Below are 25,671 nucleotides of genomic sequence, written 5' to 3' on the forward strand. Positions count from 1 at the left end.
GCGAAGGGGCAACTTTCCCTGGGACTTCCACGCTTCCTCTCAGTCCGCTGCTCGGAGCTCGGAGGGAAAACACTGCGCGTTCGTGTCGCCGCTGAGGCTTGGCGGAGTAACATTATCTGACCTTGTCACCGAGAGGAGATCCAGAGCTGAAGATGTCCTGCGTGCAGAACATGGTAAGCCTCTTCAATCCTGACGTCAGGGATGTTGTGTGTGGTGGTCCTCGCAGAAACAAGCACTAACTTAACACGGGCTGCAGCATGCAGAGGTGATATAGTGTGGTCAGTTCAGGAGAAGCTTCTCCAGTGGCCATGTGGCGGTCTCCTGCATGAGTGTGTTTGAAGTGTTGCTCTGTCACAGTTGTGTATGTTGGAGATGGTCTCACACTTCACACACCCTGTTTATGTGTCGGGCGACACAACACAACCCTGATTCTGTGTGGGTGTTGGAGGGGGAGATTGTCTCAGTCTTGGGGGCTGTCGTCGTGGAGACCAGAGGCCGCAGGTGACCTCTGACCTGGGGACTCATGGAGCGCTGCTGGAATGGCTTCTTTTATTGGCGTCCGCTGACGCAAGTGAAGTGGCGGCTTTGACAAAAGAGACACAAAAGATGAGCGGCCACGGCCGGAGAACGCTGCTGTGACTTAGGATTACGGCTGATGTCACCGTGGCGACGCCTGCCGGCATCACACGCACGGTTGAAGTGCTGTTTTGGGCTGCGGCCCGACGCCACTGGCCACTTCTTCACAGGAGCAACTGATGTGTTGGGTCGTACAACCCTTACTGATTTTCACTGTTATCATATTGAAACTGGTGTCACCTGGTTTCACAGGAGCAAATCCCTCAGGGACTGAACTCTTTACTGACAATGACCGGACCTCACTGCCCAATCACATCAAAATATTTGCATAAAAAAAGTGAATCGACCTGAAAGAGGAATATGGCCCGTCCTGGGTCTGACCCTTGTTCTCCTCCCAGGTGTCTGGAAACCATGGAGGAAGCCGACTGAATACTGTGGTTGCAACAGGTCAGCTGCGGGTGTTATCACACTCGATCACTTTTGGGGCCAAGAATGAAAACACAGTCCAAGTGGCGGCCTGAACAAAAGGTTTATTTACTTGACTACAGCAGGAAACATCAGTCGGATATCAGCCAGTCTGACACAGTCATCCCCTTCACCAAACACTCCCTTCAGTTTCTGTTTTTTTGGAAGTTCCCTTCTTATTGTTGACAGAAACAGCGTCTGTTCCTGAGTGTCACTGATCTCTGCATCTACACTACTCCGTCATATAAGTCCCCTCCCTCCATTTTTCAACAGAATGATGACGTCTGTAATCTCCTGTTGAAGGTCAAAGCTGCTCTCTGAAGGTCATGATATGGACATGCATGAAAGGCCGTCAAGTTTTGGGAGCATTTTAACTGACTATTGAACTACCAGAAATACGACCACATGCTTGATAACACAGTCAACAGCCTTCTGACTCAGCGATTCTTCTATCGGACGCGTGCGGTGGAGTCTTCTTACCACCACACACCAGATTCTCCAGTGAATCTCACATTGCACCGTCGCGCACTGGCAAACAAGACCAAGCAAATGTCAGTTATAGCCATAAAACCTCTGTTTATGTTCCTTATTTATGACGCTGGATTAATGATTGAGCAGATAAAAAATCCATTTATCCATCAATTATTCAGACGCTGGAAAATGGAATGTCTGATCGTGAGAAATAAGATCTAAAAATGAAAGTTCGGACTTAAACAGAGCTCGGCTTTGAGATTTTATATCTTTATTCTGCTTCTCTGTTTGGTGTTTCATTCAACAAAATATTAGAATAAAGCAAAGAGCAGCTACGCTGCTTGACCAAAGCCCATTCTGGTGCCTCTTCTCTGTCTTGGTTCAGCTGTTCTGGGGGTCGACTCTCTCCTGAGGAGGAGCCTGGAACAGCTGATGAAACACCCATCACGGCTCAGCATTTACTGCAGGAGACGACTCAAACGTACTCACTGACCAGTTTCTCTGTGAGGAGAGTGAGATCAATACACTGCTGACATCATCTGAAGGAGTCGGGCTCCTGCGTGCAGGAGTACAGAAGCCAAGGTTGGGATGGTCTTTGTTCACTTGTTCTCAGAGAAATCGCCTCAATCCTACTTTGCTTTTTCATGAGTTTCTGAGTGTTCACACTTATGGCTCCTAATCCTCCCAAACAAGACGCCCCGGAGGCCAAGCTCGGTCGCACAAAGAAAAACCCTCCACTTGTGTAGTTGTCCCCTCTTGGCCTGTCCTTTCAGACGCCACTGTTCTCCCTCCGTGCTGTCCGTCACCTGGGACTCCCACAACATCAGGGTGACGGTCCAGAGCCAAGTGGATTTCCGTCTGTTGTCACACAGGAATGCGTATCGTTTCGGCCTTTTGTCCCACAACGTGTCCCTTTGCTCTGCACCAAAGACATCAAGAGAAAAAAAAAATGTTTTACTCCCAATGTCAACAACAACTTATAGTTTCCTTTAACTGTTGACAAACATTTTGGATAAGAGGATTCAGAAACTCCTACAACAAAAACATGTGGATATGTTGTCCAATATTTGACTTTACATTTACAACTTTGTATAGTCAAATATTTTTTATTGATTCTTAGTGATTGTTTATTATATATAAAAGTATTTGTTGACAAAAAAAACCTTGATTTTGTTGGATGAGTACCATGTAGTTTTGTGTGGCTGGGAGCCATCTCCGAGCACATTTCCAAGGTCTCGGTCTCGTCTATGAAGTGCATTTAGACTGTTCCACAGCCACGGAGAATTTTTCAAACGTGTGAAATTCCTGAGCTCCAACGCAGCCAATAAAGGCTTTGTGTGAGCTATCGAAAGTGGTTAACATTCCCCAAAAGTCCTGTTACCATAGTTACTGTCCATCTATAGCTTTGTGTATAAAAACGCATTAATAATAATGTTGCGGTGTTGTCTGACTACAGACTCACAGTTCCTCGGGCTCAGCTGCCTGTGCTGATGTGCCTGCTAACATTAATGCTCAAAGTTATGCACGGATCCAGATATGGGCGGAGCCTTCTGTCCATTCATTTCCTCCGTATTCCTGCACGTTTCCACGGAGCTTACTGATGCAGACCAAACAGAGCAGTACCAGTGGAAACCATGGGGGGCAGTGTTGCTGTTACTCCACGATACGTAGCTCTCAGGAGACAGGAAGAAGACACAACAATGGTGGAAACTCTCCGTCCTCCAGTGGTCATATATTTACCAGCCTCACCGACCACCGCCTCCTACAACGCTGCCTCCGTTTCCTCTTCTGCGCAAGAGCTACATGATCAACACTGACTCCACGGTCGCCATGTTGGTTTGGGAGTTTGTTGTTGTCATCCACATCTGACTCTGAGCTGCTCCCCCTGCTGGATATATTGGTGAGCAGCACCAACGTAAAGAGGAATGTGATCAGTGACGGTGACATGGTTTGAAACAGACAGAGCCCTTGGCCCTTGGAATGAATGAAAGGGTGAATGAAAAGTGCGGCAGGCGACGCCTTGTTTTCATCATGGCTTTTTTAAGAACTCAATTGTATAGCTGTTGGCCATGAGGCTCCACGTCTTATTTTGTGCTCCTGGGACCGTCAGGACCCATTGACCTTCAGAGGGGAGAGGTCCACGGGTGTGTAGGAGGCCCCTGACTGTGCTCTTTGTCTGACATGCCGCACCAAAATAGCTCCTCACTCTCTCCATCTCGAAGTCATACAGAATCTTTTCCTGCCACTGCTGCCTTGTCCACATTGGGAGCAGCTTTCTTGTGTCGGTGTGGACTGGGCCGTATCACTTCCTTGTTCCTTTATTGATGGGCCTTATCTCAGGGGAGGAGGGCGAGGATTCATGTGCCCGCTGAAGATAACAGAAGCGTGGTTGTGTTGGACTTCTCTCTCTCTGTTTTGTCTGAAGATCTGCCGCACAATAGACCCCGCGCTGACTGTGAGTGGGCACGGCGGTTTATTTTTATCCACCTTTACTAGTTGGGTCGCCATCGCGCCGCGCTCCGCTCACTTCGTCGCTTTCTTTCAAAGATAAACTTCAACACACGAGTCAGTCGTCGCACAATAAACATCACAATCAGGTGAGGTCATGGCTGTGAGCTCATGAATTATGATCTATTTATGGACATGTAGGCCACAACAATAAGACCACGTCTGCTGTCAGCATCAGCCTTGCTGTTCACACTCTTTGCGTCGGAAATGAGAGCACAGCAAACACTAGAACGCCGAGCACAGAGCTCCAGTTTTGCCCTTCGACTGGCTGATTTTTTTGGAGATAAATAAATGGCAACAGCTAATATGGAAACTTGAAAAATAAAACAAAAATAAATGCAGATGAAAGGGGATTTGATGAAAAATACCTACACACACACACATATATATATATATATATAATTTATTTTATTATTATTTTTCTTTAACATATATTTCCTGTTCCAAAGTGCCGGTAATGTACTGTTCAACAAGCAGTATGCATTTTGTTGAAACTGCAACTGATGCATGCAACTGGTCGTTTTCATCCATTCGAACTGTGCAAATCAATATGGCGGCCATTTCTCCGCCTTCATCCCTCTTCACTCATTTGTAAAATACTGTTACGTCATGTTAACATTATTATTCTGACACTCGACCAGGCTGATTTGGTTCTTGGGTTTAGATCAAGTTTTCCAGATTGAATATTTGGCATTTTTGTTTGTTGGCTCACTGGAGTCACCTAGAGGTCAAAGGGACTAAAAGCTCAGGTTGACAACTCAAACGTGTTTGTTCCACGTCAGATGACGTGTTTTGAGATTAGTGTCTGAGGAGAGAGAATGAAACCTGCGTGTCTGGCTGCGATTGTCTGGCCGGGCTTAAGCAGAGGAAATGAGTCTTGTCTGGCTTGAAGAGTCAGACCGGTAGGACACATGTTGTCACTGCCATCCATGAGCCTCTGAAAACTCCTCCTGCAGTGTTCATACCATCGTCACTGCTCCTGCTGCTTCTCAGGGGTTTCATGTGGCAGATGACCATCTGAGAATCTGTGGAATCCAAGATCGGCCTCTGAGGCCCGGCAGCACCTGCTGGCTCTCGCAGGGCCAGCGATGGATGGACTGGTCAGCCAGGATTCACAGTATTGAGATGGTTGTTCTTACAGCAGCCTGAGAACTGGTCAGCTGACGGTCGCACACATGAGCCACATACTCTACGGTGGCAGTAGTGAGTCACTGAATTGACTTGACAGCTGCACATCTGTGATAGTTACCCACTATGGAGAAGGTCTTGAAAAGAAAAAAACGATGTGATGGCGCCCCCTCCAGTTTACACTGTTCATGAAAGCACCTGTTGAAGCAATTTTGACAATTAATTAGAACATTTTAAGGCCATACTTTCAGTTACGCTTCACTTATATCTTCTTTGGAGTTTAAATATAATATATTGTTTTTATTTTATATTTAGACATGGTTTATTCTATTTATTTTATTCAGAATTTTATACTGTTTTTCCAATTTTCTCAACAGTTTGAATCAAGTGTGTTTTTCCTTTTTTTCTTCAGTAAATTCGATGAACATGACTGACTTGCACGTGCTTCTGCTCCTTCTTGGACTTTTCATTGACAAATAAATGTCTTTGCGATGATCACATGGTTTCATGTCATTTCACAAGGTTTTAGTTTGTTTACGTGTAAGTAGATTGAATGTGGTTGTTTATCACAAATGAAATCAAGAGTCATGAATCGGTTCTGTTCCTGATACTTATACTATGTGTTTCTGGAAAGGTGGCCCCCGAGATCAGAAAGGTTCAGAGCCCCTGCTCTACAGTGCAAGCTTTGGGAACCAGGGTTCATGATGAACAGATGGTGATGAAGATCACAGTAGCTTATGTTCCTATGTCACCTGACCTCTGCTGACCTTGGAAATGGCCTCCATCCATCCACGTAGAGAAAGAATTCACCAAATCAATTGGCAGATGAACGATATCGATCAATAGACACATGTGTAACGTATACTACTGTGCAGTGTCGCATGGCACTGAGGTCTGGAACATGTGCCACTCGTGGAAGTAAAACTCTGTTACAGATCTGGAGGGAAACACACACTCGGCTCCTTGGTGATCACATGTTGGATCTCACTAGCAGGAAGGACGAACACTCACACCATTGTCCAGACTCTGACACGCCTCCTCCTCCACCTGTTCTCATTTTCCACTTCTTTCTCTTCTATATTTGCCTTTCGAGCCAATGTTCCACGGCTATTCTTGTCTCGTACCTGAAAACAAACAGCCCAAATTGCGCCATTATTGATTGTCCAGCGACACTTGTGTGTCAGCGGTGGGTCTGCAGCGGAGAGCCGCTTCGCATGCAGAGCTTTTGTTTCTAAAACTGGAGGAACAAGTCGGACGCCGTAATCCCTGAGAGAGCTCAAAGTGCACAAAGTGAGACGAGGGGGGGGGGAAGCAGCGTGAAGATGAGATGAGGAAACGTTAAGAGGGCGTGGAAACGGGCTTGTAAAACTGAGCGCGAGGACCGAGGTTCTGTGATGAACCAGGAACGCAGGTGACCAGACGCACACGCAGCTCTAGATCCGTCTGGAGAGAGACCATCTTCACGCAGGAAGTCATGAGGCGTTATGTGAAGTGAGGCTGGCACCAAACCCAGAGGGAGACTCGTATGAAGAGCATGGGATGAGAAGCTGAGCAGCAAAGTTTCTATCAGGTAAACAAACCGACTGACTTGGCCAGACTTTGATCTCAGGAGAGCACTGTCTTGTTTGTGTGAATTACTCTGAAAACTGAACAATATTGATCATGAAGTTGAATCATGTGAGATTCATTGAAGATTTTAGGGCCGGGACCTGATGCAGGAGACTCAAAGAGATGGACGGAAAATTCCTGTTTAAAAAGCTTCGGTACTGAAGCGCTAAAAAGTGTTCCGTTCATCACTGGAGCTCTTACATTCGATCGCTCTGGTTTCAAGTATTAAAGGGATCAATTCATTATACAGCCTCTGTTGAAGTGGAGAAGTTTCTGTTTACCGAGTTCCACCTCTAATAAGCAAACACAGCCTTCAAGCATGACTGGGAATTAAACTGCAAGCTCACTGGAGTCCAACTGAAGGCCTGGGGGCCAAATCTGGTCCGCGGCTTTCACTTCTGAGGCCCCTGAGATGTACTAAGCCTCATGTGCTTCTCTGCCTCTTTTTTGTTTGCTCAGCAAGTTTGGCTCCACAGAGGCTCAGATTATCAAAAGGTAAACGGGACATTAAATAAGAGAGTTTTCTAAAAAAAAAGTCAGCTCAGATGGCGACTGGCTCTGATCGTTCATCAGCCTTGCAGCTGAATACCAGTTAGCCTCGCTCGCCTTCCTCCCTAACACCATGCTAAGGAACTGTTGGTGAGTGCATGACCCGGGCCCGTGCTCCAGCAGCAGTAGGTCGGTCCCTGATGTGCAGTTGCTGAGTGTGTGCGTGGCTGGAATTCCCCCTCAGGGCTGCTGCTGCTCTCTGTTGCAGCCGAGCAGGCTAAGATTTCATGTGGCTGTTTGTTCTGCCCGAGTTCCCAGGTGAAGTTTCCGTGTGCAACTGAAGGGGAAACGCGTCTCATGTTGACTCCGGTGTTGTCATTGTAAACTCCAGTTGTTCCCACACTGCGGCTTCTCAGGAGCCACTCTGTTTACAGTCAAAGTTCTCAGCGAGGAAACTGCTGATCCCCTCAGTCGTCATCAGCCCGTGTCAGCGTCTTTGTTTACACTGAAAACCTTCGGCATCTGGACCAAAACATCTTGTTCAGTTGGAACTATATGTCTAATTATCTACTGAGGAGCAGCAAGGATGAGATTCCAACAGTAGTGTGGTGTTAGCATGCAGATGAAGGGGACAAGACTGGCCAGGAGATGCCTTGATATCCACACTCCAGAGCTTCAGGAGGTTTCCAGGGGGAACAGCTGCTGGCTGTCTTCCAGTCTTCACTGAGGCTCAGCGTGATGCAGTGCCAGGTTCTCACCAGGATTTCCCTCAGCAGAGGGGAGTCCGTGGGTCCCCCACCAGTGGTCAATGTAAAACTGATGCAGGACTGATGCAGGCCTATAGGGGGCGTCGTAATTTTCTAGCATCGAACGAAGAAGATTTGCGTTGCACATACTAATGCTACGCTTGTTGAAACACAGAATAAGGGGTGGAAATCCCAGTTAGGAGCCCCCTTCTGGTCGAATCATGAATCTGAAAGAGCAACTTCAGCCAGATGTTCACAAGCTTCTGTAGTTCAGCGGAGTGACCAGAAGGGTCACCACCAGAGTCATTGATCATGTTAGTGACTCCTCATGAGTGTTAACAATGATTCCATTTAAAGGCAAATATTTTAAGATAGTTAATGGTACAGTCTCGTAACTCGAAGGTAGTAGGTTTTAGTTTCATTCCACGCTCCTGTTTCCTCCCATAGTCCAAAAGCATACAGAAGTAAATTGGAGGGTTTAACTGGTGAGAGAGTGAGCGGCTGCTCCCCAGAGTATTTGGAGGAGTGGCAGCTGCATCCCACTCCGTCAGGGACTAGACAGAAGAAAGTTAAACCAAGGTGGATACTGCAAAGAAAAGTGTTTTTAGAAAAGGCCACTGTCATGCTCCATGTGGAGCCCTGGTTGTGAGAAGATCCTCTGCTGAAGCCAGTTGAGACAGCTCAAGCATCAGAACCCATGTTGGTGAGACCAGAGAGGTGCAGGACAATGTCTCGGGACTTTAGCTCAGAATATCTTCTGAAGGAAGAGCTTGAGAAGGTCTTGGAACAGGGAGAAGTATCTGCCTCTTCCCTACGAGATCTGACCCGAGGTCATTTATCAAACTGCATATGAGCAACAGATGGTACCAAAGATTCACTCAAATATTTGTTGGATTTTCCTGTTGCAAGTTGTAGAATATAGTGAGCTGAGTGTCCAAGGCGCATGATCCTCACCGGGGTGAAACTGGTGCAGGTGGACCTCTCAAGTTCTTCCTAAATGACCCTGAATCCTGAAGACACTGAGCCTACAGAGCGCGTCCTCACACCCCCCAATTATCTGCATTAAAGTCAATAAGCCTTTGTCTTGATCGTTTCTCAAAATGACCCGTTATTAGAGGTCTGATGTTACAGAGCTGCTCCTCATGGGAAGCAGGCTGCTGATCTGCTTCTCCCACGCCGCCATAGCGTTGCGCTGATAAGGTGTTTATTGAATCAGAGCCGCTGTGGGTCAGAGGAAGGTGCATTAATAATTGCCCAGGAAGAAATGCCAGGAATGCCACTCTGTTTGGTCGGATCTGACTGGCTTTGCATTCCAGCTTGTTGAACAGAAACCGAGCAGAACCGAGACAGTGAGCGATGAGAGGAAAAGCACTCCACACTTCTGTGCCGTGTGGCTTCAGAAACGCTTTGAGAAGTCAGGTGAACACGGGTTATCCGATCTTCTTCTTCTCTCAGTCTTATGTTCCTCTCACTTTCTCACCAATTTTGCCCACGTGGATAAAATCTATGGTAATAATAGTGTTGTAGTCCAGAGATCAACCGAGACCTAGACAATATTGAGACCGGAGAGTATCGAGACCAGGACCAGACCGAGGCATTTGGAGATCAAGATGAATTGAGACAGTTGGAGGTCGAGACCAAGACATTATCAAGAGTATCGAGACCCGGACCAGACCAAGATAGTGTACATCAGGAGTCTCAAACTGATCCAGAAATGAGCCACATATTGGTGAACCAGGTGACAGCTGAAACAAACAGCTCCAGTCTGACATTCTAGAATCTCCAGACACCTCCCTGGTGTTTGGATTTCTTGTTACGACCGAAAACCTGCCCAAACTGTGGGTCGGTTTGAGACCTCAGATAAACATCAAAGAATAAACCACAACAAAACTGAACAAAAACTTTTTTTTACCGATTCTCCGTCGGTCTCGACCGGTCTTGAATAGATATCCCGACCCCGCCCAGGCCGAGAATGAGACAAACATGCATTAGAGACCGAGGCCAGAATAAGACCCTAAAAAAGTGGTCTTGAGACGAAGCCCAATGCTAGTGCTACGACACTAGATAATAAGGAGAACTTTGCAACTTCAGCAGGTGCCCCTCAAAACCCCTGCTCTCACCCCTAATGTGTGAAGGGCAGTGAGGACGATTGAAGCAGTAAAACATCTGCAAGATGTTTCTCCAGCTGTGTGTGAAACATTAAAGAATCCTGACAAAGACAGTTCAGTCAGCGTTTCTTCGTCAGTGCGACTCTTCCAGGCTCAAGTCGATGGTATCCTCAAGATGTCACATGTGGTGAGACAGTTTTGATAGCAACATCGGCGTCATCTTCAAGCACACGTTCAGGTCAGAGGTCAGGTGCTTCACCTCATCCCTAATCCCTGTCTCTTTCTCTCACACACCCGCCAACAAAGCTCGCTCTCACAGAGCCACAGCGAGAGTCAAGTGTTTGTCAAAACAAAGCTAAAGCTTATGTAACCTGCTCCAATGATGTTATCAAGTGAAAACTGGGAGCCTGATGTCATGTGCTCTGCTTCGGTCGCATCATGGTCGGGCACCAGGCTGACCCCAGATAACCTCGCCTCGCCTTATACGCTCCGTGCATTGGATTGCCAGCTGAAATACAATAGTGTGAAGTCAGCAGGTGAGTTCTGGCAGAGCGGGACACATCGATGGACCCTGAGAAATAAACAGGCTTGTCTGGTGGGTAGGGATTGTTATTCAGAGGCTGGAACTGGATTCATGAATCGACGTGTGGGGCTCATAAAGCCGGTTGTCTCTCTGTAAAACACAGTCAGTCTCAATCAAACTGTGCTTTCAAACCGCCTCAGACACTCCGGAGTAACAACCTCGTGCCACAGGAAATGACATCAGTGGCTCCACATGTGAGAGCGAATGCTGCGAGTCCTAATAGTGTTTCATACTGGGAGAGCTGGTGCTCAGCAACACCTGCTGCCAACACCCGGAGGTGAAAGTCATGAGGACCAGCTCGTGGTTGCATAAGATCCCTGGGCTGCAAGTGATTTCCCACTAAACCTGATTCTGTTGTTGGACCTTTAATCTGCTCACACCAGCCACGGAGGACCAAGTGGACCAGCTGGGCTCTGGTGCTGAGTCCAGTCCGTCTGAGATCATTCAGGTGATGTTCAATCCCCATTGCTCCCGCTTGATCCTGGCATGGCGTCAAAATGATTTCGCTGTGCCTCCATCATGGGTGAGAAGAAAGCCATTAATGTCATGGTAAAAAAATGGCACACACATCTAGGTTTGTGGGAGAGAATTGCACACTTAATAACGTGTCATATCTATACCACAGTTCACTGTAAATAACCAGAAAATAATATGTGAAATTCAAAGGTGAAGTGAAATAAAAAGCTGGTGCGTGTTTTGCATGTTAGCATTTGAGGTGTGAAAAAATACGGCCAAATATCTCACTACTTTGATGTTCATCTCTTAATATGTTTTTTTCGGGGGTAAAATATAAAAGTAGCCAGTACAAGGCTGTAGTGTTTCACTACCTTTGTGTGTATTGAGAACTTTGGAATGTCGACCCTCTTGACTGGCTTCTGCAGATGTTGATCGGCGTCAGCTTCTTTGACCTTTGAAGCCACTAAAAATGACAGGCTCGGTGTGTACTTCAGAAAACGCTGATCTCCTAAACTGGCTAGTTGACAAGCATCACTCTTATCTGGTGTTTTTGGACACCATCTTGGTTCTTTTCTTTCTGCCGTCGATTTCACTGCAAATCCGCCTGGTTTCAGTGGGGTGTGAATTCACTTTCTGAGTGAGCTGAAGTCACATGTTCTCCTGCGCCTGCACTTGAAAACAAGATGCCTGCATGTGGATGTCTGCCCTGAATGGAAGTCTGTGTCCTAGCCATGACCAAACATGACCCACTGACCTGTGCACTCCAGATCAATGGAGACAGTGTAAGAGGGAACACTGGGCCTTCAGCTTCAGCACCGCCGTGTCTGACCTGTCAGGCTCATGGACGCTCCGCTCTCTCAAGCTCCGTCTGAGTCCCTCGTCCATAATGAACAAGAGGCTGCAGCGACTCACACTCACTGCGTCATGACCCTGACAGTAACAGAGCAGAGTCATCTCTCACCTCACATGTGGAACTGGGACGATGCTCCTAACAAGTTCAGACAACACCGGATGGAACCAGGCTTCACCTCTTCAAACCGTAGCTTTGATTTCCCTGTTGCTCTCCAGTCTTCAGACACAAATGAGTGTTATTCAGATCAAAGTTCAGCCTCTGGAGGAAGTCTGAAGTGTTTGCTCTCAGTTGCGTTCTCATGTTTGCTTCCGCATTGATGCGTCACTTTAATATTGTTCTGGAGCTGTTGCTTTTCTTAGAGACAAAGAATGAAAAATAGCAACTAGCATTTTTTCTTCTGGGTTAGACGAGGAATTTGATGAACCTCCTGAGCTAGAAGATGATGGATCAATACCCTCAGCTGAGGTCAAAGAAGTGGTCCAAGAAATTCCCTTGTGGCTAAACCTCTCAAGTGGTGAGCGGCATGAGGGGGGAAGAAAGTTTCACGGTGTCAGAGCTGTGGTGGTGTGATGGTGGTTCCTCTCTAGCAGAGTCCGAGTTATCATCCACACTTGGTGAGAGAAGCTGCTCATCAGATCGAACACTTAAGCGACACGCCGTGGTTGTTGGTGCCTGAGCTGGTCTCAGTTTCCTTCCATTCTTCCTTCATCCTGACACAGACACCCAGTAGCCTTTTATGATCTTATTCTTTACTCTTTATTCTCATTTTTTCAGGAACGAAAATGTAGAACACAACAGAAGAAAAACAGTTTCTTTTTTCAGACATTCTTTTTTTTTAAACAGTTTAATTTTTCAACGGAAGAAAACGTGTGATCCAGGCGGCCCGGTTGCACTGGCTCCTCCAGGCTGATGGGGCCAGGTACTGTGCCAAGCACAGCCAAGCACCGAGCAGACACAACACTGGCTCTGACCAGTCTGAAGTACTGCAAATGTGATGACGTTTGATTTATTGCCATAGAAGTCTTTTAAGTTTCAGGTTATTTTCGTATTGCAACTGAAGGAATTGGGGCTTTTTTATATCTTTATACACTGGGCCTGTAGCTGTGGACCTTGAGGTCTGGTCGTAGCTGTTATTCATGAAATGATATCAGTATCACTAATTGAAAATGTACTTCTATTTGACATCTGGGGCAATTTTGGGCTCGATGGTGTCATCGGTATCCCAGCATTCTGATGTGATTTGACTCCTGGACAGCCCTTCAACAACGTTGCTCCTCATCATGAAAAGATTTTAATGCAGATCACTCTGTTCAGTCCAACTTGTGCACATTGCAGCATCGGAAATCTTGAACAACATCCTGGAATATGATGGTGATCATGCAGCTCCTCTGACCTGTGAAGAGGTGGTTTATTCTGGGACGTGGTCCGGCCACTGGATGGATCAAAGACGAACCTGCAACACCCTCCCTGCGCTGTGCCAACCGTCTGAACTCCTAATTCGGACTGACTTCCGATTTCCATGGCTGACTCACATGAACAATACGTAACTTGAAGCTAGTGTATTTAAAATGGGCAACAGCTGTGGAGACTGGCAGTGCAGTTGGTGTGATGTAACCCAGTGTAGCTCTGTGGGAGTTTGAGATGTAACCTGCGAAGTTCTACCCCACAATCATAAACACGCTTTGATGGGCGGCGAGAGAGAGAGAGAGCTCCGGGGGAAGTGAAAAGAGGATCAGCTTCTTTCAGGGCTTTGTTGAGTGACCTGAGCACACACACACACACCTCGCATGAGAGAGCGTGCACGAGCGTCCGTGGGAGTCGTGATGCATCGGAAACATGACGAGTCCGAGCTTGTGCTCAGTAAAACAGCTTTGGAATTCGTCCTTCTTTCCACCGTCATCGCCTTGGCTGTGACCGCCGTCACTTTGAGAGACTAAACACTTCACTGACATCCTGCATGTCTTTTTCAAGTCCTTCGCCGACGCTGTGTGTGTGTGTGTGTGTGTGTGTGTCTGGCTTGGTTTGTGTCTTCTGACCCTGTGAAACCATTAGATGTTTGATCTCCTTGTCACCATCATGTTGCTCATGCAGTGGCTCTTGCAAATTACTGTTTGTTTGTGACCTGTAAATGGAAGGAGCAGTGCAGGACCAGTGAACACAGCACCGCAAAGATAAAAAAAAAACACTCTTAAATCAGCCGTTAACTTGGTGGAATGTTGACACGCGACTTGCTTTGAGGTAGATTGTGACTTCAACCACCTGACACTGATTAAACACATACCCGTTCCACTGTAATTTCACGAGGATACACCTTAAATCTGTGAGTTTTTGAAAAATGTTGATGTTCCACAATAATCATCACTTATGTGGGAGACACATAAATCATCAGCGGAGAACTTTCCAATTAGTTCAGAGAATGCCCAGCACAGTTTGAGGAGCGCTCCTTTGATGTGTTGCGTCGACTGTGATTTAAGGAGCTCGGCCTCTTGGCTCCTCCATAAATCTCCACGGCTCCGGCACCTATAAATTAAGTACAAAACTACTGGATCTCTTTGGTGCTTCTGCTGCTCCCTGAAAGGAGGAGAACACAAGTGCAGTACCGAGCTAAAAGGGGACCTGCGTCCATTAGGTTTGGCACCTCATGACTTATTCATCCGCACCATAACCTGCCAGCTCATTCTCCAACCCACCAAACCCCCTCTCTTGAACACATGAATCGAATCTGATCTTGATTTTTACCAACAGAACCTCATGAATATTTACGTACACCGTGGATCTGGGTCTGGAGTGCTTCGCGGACTGAAACTGCATTTGCATAGTACTTCAGAGGAGGCAGGAGCTGCAAAGTATTTGGTAAAACGCAGTCGGAAATGCCCGAGGGCACAAGATTTGATGTGTTTGCTGATGTATTTTGTGTGAAGGAGCTCGACAGCGCGGCCATTAGACACGATCCTGCACTTTAACAAGTCCCTTTCATCTTGAAGGCTGCCAAAACTCTCTAAATCTGAAAACAAGTTAGTTTTTAAAGCTGTTACAGTTCTATCTAGTAGGAGTTCATTCGAAGTTTAACTTAATGAGGCAGCAAAACAGTCACAGAACAAAGACGGTGGCTAAATGTTTAATGCTAACGTCACTAGCCTGAGACTTGAGAGCTGTGAGAGCTGTGATGTTGTGGGCCACACCACACCAAGAACTCGGGCCTTATTAAGCTAATGGCAAAAGAAAAAAAAGACAAATTCCTTTAGTTCTTAAAGTGCTCCAGTGACATTGGAAAACTACATTGTAGAGGGCAGTGAGGCTGGTAAATATATGGCCACTGGAGGACGGAGAGTTTCCACCATTGTTTTGTCTTCTTCCTGTCTCCTGAGAGCTACGTATCGGGGAGTAACAGCAACACTGCCCCCCATGGTTTCCACTGGTACTGCTCTGTTTGGTCTGTGGAAACATGCAGGAATAAGGAGGAAATGAAGGGAGAGCACAGACAGAAGGATTCATTCGCATCCGGATCCGTACGTAATGCAGAGCATAATTGGGCCTTCAGACGTCGATGTTGCTTCAGTAGTCAGGAGGCACATGTGCACGGAACCCAAGTGCAAGTGTTAACCAACAGCAAAGAGACTCAAGCACAATACAAGTTAACAATTTATTAATTCACGGAATAACAGGACAGAAGCAAGAACCGAGGGCGTCACCGAACCAAGAGTAAAACACGAACAGAACCGAGGGAGAAATCTGGAAACAGAACAAACAGGAATCAAAACACAAACACAACGGCAGAACCACTGGGAGAACAAAGGCAGAGGAAACAGAAGCGCGTGGCAGAACAGAACTGACTCACAGATCAATTTGACAATCAAAGCTCGAGGACCAAAGAAGCAAGGACGAAGGAAAACCAGTGAGGATCTGACACACAGCACTGAAGCTGAATGGAGGATCAGTTCCAGGTGTGGGCCATTATCAGGTCAAGCTCCGGGAATAGAATCCATCCACAACTGTTCGTGATATTTTGCACCCAAGTATCGTCTAGGTTCTATTTGCCTTTGTTCTTTTCCTGGCTGATTCAGAGCTCATTCCTTCGCTTGACTGGACCAACGGAGGGTTTTAAATGCCACAGCGCAGTGGAGTGTTGAGCAGCTCCAACGTTCCAGAACCCAAAACCATCTTCACATTTATTAGGGTGAAATTAGTGTTTGTCCTTCACGTACAGTTGAGCGCTCACATCAGTAGTCAACAGTCCAAGGTCTAAGAAGGAGGTACTGCGCAGACAAATATGGTTTCCTCCAGAATTTAGTTCCCAAGTTAATGACGTCTTTTGAATCACACCCGTCCGGAGGCGAGTCGGCATCCATCACGTCTTGTTTATAGTCGGAAAGAGCGTGGCGCGCGGCGTGTTTTATGGTCTCCCTCATGTTTTATAGCTGCTGCTGGTGGTGTTTGCGTACGAGAAGAGAGCCGGGGTCAGGGAGGTGAGATCAATAGTGATCCTTAATGAGCTTGTCTGAAAAGAAGCAGGTCTCAGAGGGCGGAGGAGGGAGGGCCCCAAATTCACAGAAGCGTCTCTCTGTTGGGAAGGAGCTGCCTGCCTATATTTCATGTGCAAATGCCGACACTGCTCTGCACTCCAGCGTGATCATGGCCTGAAGTTCTGCATCTGACTGAGTATAATTTCATGAGGGCATCAGCTAACAGTCCTTGCGTGTCATTTCGTTCGGACAAATTCAATTTCTCCCAGAACACTAGTAAACACGGGTTGTTTGGACATGCACCTAGTGACTTGGAGCAATGTCACATGGTGACTTGAAGGGCTCACCTGACCACGATCCTCGTGGGGTCCTGCGCAGGGTTGGAGTAAGGGATGCTCGAGCCCTTCATACACACAAGGCTGCCCTTTGTCACCACCTGTGTTCACAACTTTGTCGGACAGGAGTTTTAGATGCAGAGAGTGGGAGCAGGGTATTCAGGCGACATCTGAAGACGACATCCTGGGTGATGGTTTGCAGAAGATGGTGAAACAACCAGGTTGAGTTTTAGCTTCAAATCTGTGGGTCAAATGCCCCTACAGATTGGGAATATCCCTCCTGTGTCGGGTGTTGAAGGCGCTCAGTAAACCAGTTCATGGACACAAGTCGTGAATACGAGCATCCTGGAGGATATTTTTGAGGTAGCTGAGGATCGTGTTCATGGTGACGTGCTCAGGATCAAGCCAATTCCAGAAAGACTTCACATTTGGCCTTGGTACGCCTCAGAAAGGCAAGATGGGGTTTGTGGGCCTCACGCTTCAGAGTCATGTCCCTGCTTGAGCGGAAGAGCATTGAAAAAAATAAATAAAATGAGTTAAAGTGAAATGTGCCCCCAGGAAACTTAAAAAATAGAAGATAAAAAAGGCACAACATAGTTCAACAAATTGGATTTTCACTTCCCATTAAGCCAAAACTCGTGCGTCTCATTTTTGATGTTGACTTGAAGGAATGCCCTGGGTATATTTAGGGCTGGTTGGGGGTTGTTTGGTGTTTGTTTAGTCTTGTGGTGCTTGGCTGCAGCCGTGTTTGTGGTTGTAGCTGTGTCCAGTGACAGCTGTCAGAACACAGAAGCAGCTGATGACACGTCTGTCGGCTCTCGCTCTCTGCAGGGAGAAGCCACCAGTTGGGGAGGTGTGTCTGTCAGGGGAGGAGAACATGTTGAAAAAAAACAAACTTTTTTTTTGCTCACCAAACTCTTCCTCTCTCCACAGTGGACCCCACCTCCTGGGTCAATCTCGTAACCAATGGCAACCTCAGTCCAGACTCTTCCACTGACCCGTGGCCACAACAAAAGATTTCGCAACCCTTTCCCTGCCGCGACCCTCTCCTCCCGCTGCAGCATGGGAAGTGTAGGCAGTCTGGTGGAGCGGCCCGACGTGTCGCCCACCAAAGTCAACCGCGCCGTGCCGCAAGTGAGGCCCAAGCCTGCCAACGGGCTTTTAAAAAAAGGCTTCACTCAACGAGAGCTGCTGAACTACCTCAACATCAACAGGTAAGTGCTTCTGTCATCATCCTGCAGTTCAGTCAGGCCAACCAAGTCGCTGCTTCCCCTTCAGGAAAGTGACAAAATCAAGTTCCAGCGCCGACCTGAAGAACATCATCACCTCGGTGAGCGGCGTTGAAGAGGAAAACCTCTACGCCAAAGTCTACCACAAGGACGGGACCGAGGTGGACTTGACGAAGAATTCACTTCCCAGTACTGGCAAGCATGAGAAGGTAGTCACACGTTCACCACTTCAGATCTCCTTCCATTTAATTTACACCCACTCTCAGGCTGCAAGGTATTCATGCTGAAGCTCATCAGGTCCGGAGCAAACCCGCCACACAACACGTAGATCCTCATTCCAGTCTTGGCCGGTCATGAAGGGTAGTCAATCTGGTCTTAGTCCTTGTCCACGGGAGAGTCTCAAAGCCTGACAAGAAGAGCTGAGCAGCCAGACTAGGGATGGCTCCACACCACTGTTTCCCATCCAGTGCTGATACTGCAGCCTTGGGCATCGGTCGATTCAGAGCCAATACCTTTCAGGTGTCACTCAAAAAGCTGTTGATGATGTCCAGGGACGTGACCTGCTTCACACTGACACCTAGAAACACCACACCACTGAAGGTGTGCACAAAGGTCGAGCTTGGCCATGGTCCAGTGAGCAAGAACCAGACGTTATTGGTACCGAAGCCATGTCACACTGAGAAACATGACGCCTGGCTCTCCGGTGCCGGCGTTGACGGCTTCTCAACACTGGTTTTTGGAGACATCTCATCCATCCCTGTGCTCTTCTTACCATGGAAGGGTTTTTCGTTTCACCAGCACGTTGACCCTTGTCACAGTAATTGATTTCCAACAGCCATAATTTTCCAGCCTTAGTGGTGAAGTCAGGTTCAGGAGGTTCTCGGATTTCTCTGCTTTTCCATTCCAACAGGATGGAAACCTGCCTCCTTCTATTAATCGGTTTTCCTGAACCAGAACTGCTTCTCTGAACCCCAGAAGACACTGTCGACATCACACTTGACACCTTCTCCATTCATCTCCCACTTGAGAGCAGGACTCTTCGCCAGTCCAGGTTGGGCGTCAACTCTTGACCCCGGCGTTGATTTATAAAAGCAGTGAAACCTCATGTGTGATTGATCGACCCTGAGAACAAAGCTGGTGAAAGTGCATTGATTTCCTTGACTCACTGTGATTGACGCTCCCTTGCTGAGCGATTCCTGTTGCCACCTTCACTTCCTTCCACAGTCCTCTCATCTCCACGGCTCATCTGTTTTCCCTCGCTCAGGCTCATTTCAGGTCATCGGCCTTCAAACCCGTCACACCGAAAAATTTCAGCTCCATGCAAAACCTATATCCCTCGTCCAAGTCAGAGGACCTGGATAACGGACTGTCCAACGGGCTTCGCCGAGCCTATGGGAATGTTCCCAAGGCGGTGTCTACTTCCTCTTCCTCCTCCTCCCCCTCTCGTCCAGGAGTCCAGACCACCAACATGGTAGCTATTTTCACTTTCATTGCCATGTGTAGCTCACAACCAAATCCAAAGAATCCCTGCTTTCTCCAGCCACTGTCCACTGCTCGAGGGCCGAGTCAGGAGGAGGATAACCTCTCAGACTCCGGTCACAACTCCATGAGCAGCCTGCCTCCGTACAAGCCTCCCTTCCGTCCACATCTGTCGAACATCAGGTCTGCTCCAACATCTTGCCCGTATTTACAGCAGCCTTTTTCGATCTAAGTGATTTATGGATCTGTCTCAGTGCATCTATGGGCCACATCAACACGATCGGATCGGTGGACCGCAGCCCTCTGGCCAGCAAGGCACCTGGGCTGCAGGGAGGGCCCACCGGGGAGATGGCGTGTCGCAGCATGGCCACCCTGACCAGACTGGCTCCGTATGGAGGAGAAGCTCCGCCCCCTTATGAGTGGACCCTCTCGCTGTCCGTGGAGGACGTGGTGAGTCTCCAGAACATAAAGATGATCCGAGGCCTGAGCCTCTGTGGAAATTTGGATCGCACTCATTCTTCAGCTTTAATGTTGAGACTGCTTCTCTCACTCCGAGCTACAGTGGAGCACCAAAAGTGGGAGGAAAAGTGGAGATAAATACAGAAATTCTCAGCTCAATAAATGTGTTAAAGCACAATATATTTACAGGAAAATCATTCCATAAATTGGGAAATGAATTGGCACATTTCTATGGCAGAAATCAAATTATTTAGGGGGACTTCAAACTTGTCCATGTAGTTTTTACAAATGTACTACAAAAGCAAATGAAAACAAACCACGATTGAGTTATTGAATTCTAAATTAATGTTGATGTACTTCAGTCCAGTACATTCTTTTTCTAAACTCAACCCGTTTTAATTATGTTAAATACCATTTTATTGCAGTTATTTTAGTAGTAGTTTAGTTTTTTATTTGAAAGCGAATACATTTTGATATAAATAAATAATGAATAAGTTACAACTCCCTAAGGACTGGTGGTGTGGCATTAGTGAAATGGCAGGCTCCATCCAGAAGGCTCCATCCCCTTTCATTTAGTCTTCATGATTCAACCAAATGTTTGGATCATGAGTCCAACGCTGTTATGCTCATGGATGCTTCTTCTGCTGGCAGCAACAGCAGCGTAGTCAGTCTCACTCCTGCCCTCAGGTGCGGGATCTGGAGGAGCGGCTGGTTGAGAAGGAGCACGAGCTAAAACAGATGAGGAGGAACTTGGACGAGAGCGAGGGTGCAATTGCGCAGGTGACGATCGCCGTGGCTTCCACTCCGTGGGTTCGTGCCTGGGATCAATGTTTCAGTCTTGTTAAACGCTGGCAGGTGTTCGAGGGGAAGCAGCGACTGTGGGAGCAGGAGGTGGAGGAGCTGAAGCGCTTGTACGCTGCCAAGCTCAGGCAGGTTTCCCAGCATGCCCAGCGCTCCCAGAGAGGCCTCCAGCTGCAGCTGTACAGGGCCCAGCAGGAGAAGAACAAACTGCAGGAGGAGTTGGAGAGCTGCAGAAGAGAACAAGGCCCAGAGAGCGGAGCTGTGAAGAAGTGCATCAGTCCCACTCTGGAGGAGACGCAGTGGGAGGTGGGAACTCCTTTGATACTGCTTCAAAACCTTCAAATCAGTCACTCAGACATGAGATGGGAGATTTATGAGGGAAGATGACACTGTCATGGATCGGCCTCGGGGCCTCCTCCCAGCTGCACATGCTCAGAACAGCTCACACTGGAGGCGTCTTGACAAGATCAGCCAGTGACTTGTTTTCTGACCGATTACAGCGACCTCAGGGGCCAGTCTGCGGTCGGGTGGGGGGGATCTTTGGGGGGGTTTATGGCTCCTACGAGCATTGACTGAAGACTAATTAGAGGGTCTTGGAGATAAGAGGATTCCACGGCTGTTTGTCTTGTCCAGATAAGGCCGAAACATTGCACTCAATAAAGCCACTTCCTGTTCTGCCCTCAGGTGTGCCAGAAGGCCGGAGAGATCTCTCTGCTCAAGCAGCAGCTCAGGGACTCGCAGGCCGAGGTGACCCACAAACTGAGCGAGATCTTCCAGCTGAAGACTCAGCTGCGGGAGAGTCGCGGGGAGCTGCGCAGGAAGGAGAGCCAGGTGGAGGCGCTCAAGCTGGTCCTGCAGGGGGCGCAGCGGCGCAGGCTGGGTTCTCAGACCACCAGCGATGACGGGAGAGGGGAGGAGGGCGCAGCCACATCTGCAGGTGCTTCACATCAACCCTCATTCATGAATGAGACAGACTTTAAGCTCTTGACCGAAGTGATGGGGCCGTCACAAACTTGCCGTTGAAGCATGCGCACTCTTGCAGGAGGCAGCGGCGGCCACACAGAGGAGCGTCTGCGAGCGGAGCTGCTGCTGGAGCGGCGCCAGAGCGAAGCCCAGGCCACGGTGTTCGAGGAGGAGCGGCAGACGTGGCAGACGGAGAAAGACAAGGTCATCCGCTACCAGAAGGAGCTGCAGGCCAGCTACCTGGAGATGCACCGCCGCAACGAGGAGCTGCAGAGGGAAGTGAGCCAGCTGAGAGCCAGCAGACACCTGGCAGAAGGTCGCGATGGGTCGCTGGAAAGAGAAGTGGCGGAGCTGAAGAGCAGCATGAGAGAGGAGAGAGAGGAAGAGAGGTGCTCCTCTGGGCTGCCGTGGATCAACAGGATAGAGTCGTCAGAGATTTGAATGAATTGGACTGATTTGCAATTCAAACGTTCCCTGTGCGGCGTGTCATGCTAGCGGCAGAGCGACTCCGTCAGGGCAGTGAGAGAACTGACACTCATAAATACATGAATTGAACTGTCGTACCACAGCTTGAACTGCCTGTTTCATGGTGTGGACCAAAGCTGGATCCCAAAATCTGTTGCTTGTGAAGGATAACGGTACATAGAGAACCACCTGCGGAGCTGCTCTCCAGTTAGTACTTTCTAAAGTTATTTGGCTGTCCAGCAAGCCTAAAGGAATCGGGTTCGACGGCCACTGAGGCAGCACAAACCCTTGTGACCCAGAGGAACAAGGATATGAGAGGGCTTCCGTAGGTGAGTCATCTGGATGATCCGAGAATCTAGACTTGGCTGGCCCATTAAAGATGCTGTTCCTCTTGCACCTGGTAACCCAAGGTTCAGTCGACCACACACCAAATAGACCAAGAGCCAAATGGACAGACCTCCTGCGTTTCTAGATTTGACCAGGCTGAATAGCTAATGCAGACGTCCTTCTGAGAAAGCTCCTGAAGGTAATGGACTGTGTCTCTGAGGCTTCATTTAAAAGCAACTTTTTGGAACCACAAGCCAACACAAAGCAGAGTACTCAAGCGTTCCTGTTGAAAAGCAGCTCCCCTAGTGGACAATATGTGAAAGCACCTTTAGTTGTGGCCTTTTGCTCTGTGAATAGTTCCTAACTAGACCTCCGTCCTTTTCTGTCTCAAGGAATAAGCTGTCTCAGTTTTGGCACCAGAACTGTTCTGCTCTTCCATGAAACTTCATTTGTACAGGACAAACCGCGACCTGCTCCTCCTCTGCCAGGTCTGACTGTAAATAACAGCCGCGACCATCACTGGAGTCGTGGATGATGTACAGCTTGATGGTAAACCAAAGGATTTAGAAGGGAATCCAGCCAACGCACCCGTGAATGAAGGGTCAGCGTCTGGGAATATTGTAGGAAAGTGATCGCTGTTCAGTTAGGTGGCATTTATACACATAACTCCATGTATATTGCCTTTTTTATTTGTCACACTGTGCGTCTAAAGGTGCATTGCTCGATGCATGACTTGAAATACTGTTTAAATGTTTGATCACATCGAATAAAAATGTTTATTTGCCTCTCTGGAAGTACGTTGAGTTTTCACTCAAAGGGGAGGCTGTCGGAAGCCGCACTCTAAAGGGCTTCAAATCACACAGGAATGACCCAATAAACCCCAAGGACATGAGCTTTATGACAGAAGGGACGGCAGGAACGCCGTCGCTTTTGAAACTAATGGCGCTTTTAGAAGTCCGACCTTGGGTTGTTGTCTCCCCGAGGCTTCCCTCGCATGCCAGCCTCCTGCCTTCAGACAGCAGGGAACATGCATGTTGGCCCAACACGGCCAGCACTTCTGTGCAAACTGCCAGAGAAAAACTGTTTCGGAGAGGCGGAGTTTTAATAGTGTGGGGGTTAAATCTGAATTGTGATGAGCTGCTGCTGACTCACACCAACCTTCTCTTGGTATTTAAAACATTATGTAAACTGTGTTTTACAGGAGAGGATGAGCGCTGAAGTGAAGTGGGCTCCATGCTGAACCTCTGTAGGAGGATGGGGGTCTGAAAGCCATCAGCTTTATGCATCCGTCCAAATTCTACTGTGTTAAAACTGTGAGAGATAAACCTGCCTCCGACCCAAGAAAAAAAAGAAGCAGCTATTTATGGAGTCGACCAGCTCCACAAGTGAAGACGCAACAACAGTGACACCCAGTGGTGAAGTCACTGACATGCATGAATTAATAAAAAAGAAACGGATCAAGAAGTGACTGCGTAACAGAGCAGAACGGTTTGTCACTGACGGCAATGGTGACAGCAAAAGCACTAGTTTTATACATAAGTAAAACTGCCTTCAGTCCAAGCAGTCCGTCTCTTTATTCACTGGGATATCATTCAACAGCAGACCGAGTATAAATTTTTATTTTAACTCCAGATGCAAGTATATGAAACATGTTAGAGGATAAATATTTACAGTTTAAAGTTGCATCACACACAAATGTCAGAACATTAAAAGAAAAAAAAAAAAAAAACGCCCTTGCAGTCTATCTCTGAAAGTAACAGTTAAACAGAAGCGATGAATGATTGTCAACATAAGAAAGGAATTGTGCAACCCCTCTGTAATAGAACTGAAATGTCGAAAACATGACCTCGAAAATGAGTACTGTGTTGCATTGTCGCTCCAAGCTGTGCTGGTGCAGTGCTTGAACAGATGAGCCCCGCCCACGGGAGCTGACATCACTGAGGAGAACACGAGAAAGTTCCACAAACAGCAGGAAGTATCTACACAAACTGGATCGGAATTGTGTCACGGCTGATCGCCACCAGCTGACCATATGTACAACTATTGATACACAACCACCGGCTCCAAAATAGATGCAATCTCTGCTGCGGAATATTTGGATTTGAATAGATAACTGCTATTGCGTGGCTATGGTGCTGTGACGGGCCCTGAGGAGATGCGTATGGATTTAAAGGTCTCTATCACGACTCCATATAAAGTATATTACACAACAGTCCCAATGATCAGACAGCTCCTGCAGTCACCTGACCATGAGTCTTCAGCAAGTGTGCGTGTGCATGTGTGGAGGTGGTGTTAGTGGTTCCTTCCAGTCTTCAATGTTGTGCAGCAGAGCCTGTTAACTATGTAACGGTGACAGGTTATAATACATGAGGCTGTCTGACAACCAAAAAAACCTTGGTTCTGTTAGTACATGTATAGACAGACAGGATGGCTTCTATTCTGAGGAGAACGTCAGTTTCACACAAGACAAGGAAAAGCTTGCTGGTGCACTCTGTCAAAATGAAAAGTCCTCAACTACTGCAGCCAACATTCGATCACTTTAGAGCTTAAAGTCACATGTTCAGATAGATCTGCAAAGCTCCCCGCACCGCCAAATAATAAAAGCTCCGTCCGACGGAACAAACCCTCTGACTAGTGTGTAATTATCCGCAGTCATTCTTCAACATTCACTCAACGGCTTCACCAAAACAAAGTTGTTCTGACCTTGTAAAGCAGAGAAACAAAACACTATAAATAGTCACATGGTTTAAAAGAAGCCAAAAAAAACTCTGCAGGCAAAATGAGTTTGGATCAATCCTTCCCACACAAGAGGCGCTTCTCTCGGTGGGCTTGGTTTTTTTTCTTACATTTACCACCTTAGCACTTTAGTGTGGGACTGTCTCTGGATTCAGGGAACTTGGAGGTGGAGGTGAACATGGCCAGTCACTGAGTGAGTACAATAACGCGCCGTGGGCTGGGGACCGGGGGGAAAGGCCAGCGCAAAGGGTCAGAGGACTTCACCCTTACTGAAGAAGAAGCCACGCGGCATCAAAAGTAGATCTGCTTGGCGTGTGAGGGGTTCTGTTCCATTGGGCAGTACGGGCATTTCAACCTGAGCGAGAGAGAGCGAGCACGGGGTCAGAGGGAGGCTCGGCTTCACTGCTCATCTGTAGGCAGAGG

The 25,671-nt window shown here is 47.7% G+C and overlaps 2 protein-coding genes across 8 annotated transcripts in view; one reads left to right on the top strand and one right to left on the bottom strand.

The window, feature by feature from the left end:
• The first annotated feature begins 49 nt into the window (after positions 1–49).
• n4bp3 (NEDD4 binding protein 3) lies at positions 50–24,032 on the top strand. 3 transcript variants are annotated; one of them, XM_053878511.1, is made up of 10 exons: positions 50–173; positions 17,723–18,003; positions 18,068–18,227; positions 19,283–19,489; positions 19,541–19,680; positions 19,752–19,947; positions 20,644–20,736; positions 20,812–21,063; positions 21,442–21,694; positions 21,800–24,031. In XM_053878511.1, the coding sequence occupies exons 2-10, from the start codon at positions 17,756–17,758 to the stop codon at positions 22,159–22,161; spliced, it is 1,911 nt and encodes a 636-aa protein (XP_053734486.1). In that variant the 5' UTR covers positions 50–173; positions 17,723–17,755; the 3' UTR covers positions 22,162–24,031. The 3 variants fall into 3 exon arrangements, with proteins under 3 accessions (XP_053734486.1, XP_053734488.1, XP_053734487.1); XM_053878513.1 differs by having other exon boundaries at positions 19,559–19,680; positions 21,800–24,029; XM_053878512.1 differs by lacking the exon at positions 50–173 and adding an exon at positions 6,541–6,718 and having other exon boundaries at positions 21,800–24,032.
• Positions 23,930–25,671, bottom strand: part of rmnd5b (required for meiotic nuclear division 5 homolog B) — a 28,297-nt gene continuing 26,555 nt past the window's right edge. For 4 of the 5 annotated variants that reach the window (XM_053878518.1, XM_053878519.1, XM_053878514.1 and 1 more), the window contains one exon: positions 23,930–25,603. In XM_053878518.1, coding sequence (XP_053734493.1) covers positions 25,540–25,603 — 64 coding nt within the window. In that variant the 3' untranslated portion in view covers positions 23,930–25,539. The remainder of the gene's footprint in view (positions 25,604–25,671) is intronic. The other variant, XM_053878517.1, reaches the window with a different exon arrangement.

Source organism: Synchiropus splendidus, chromosome 11, assembly GCF_027744825.2.
Source record: "Synchiropus splendidus isolate RoL2022-P1 chromosome 11, RoL_Sspl_1.0, whole genome shotgun sequence".
Classification (NCBI taxonomy): domain Eukaryota; kingdom Metazoa; phylum Chordata; class Actinopteri; order Syngnathiformes; family Callionymidae; genus Synchiropus; species Synchiropus splendidus.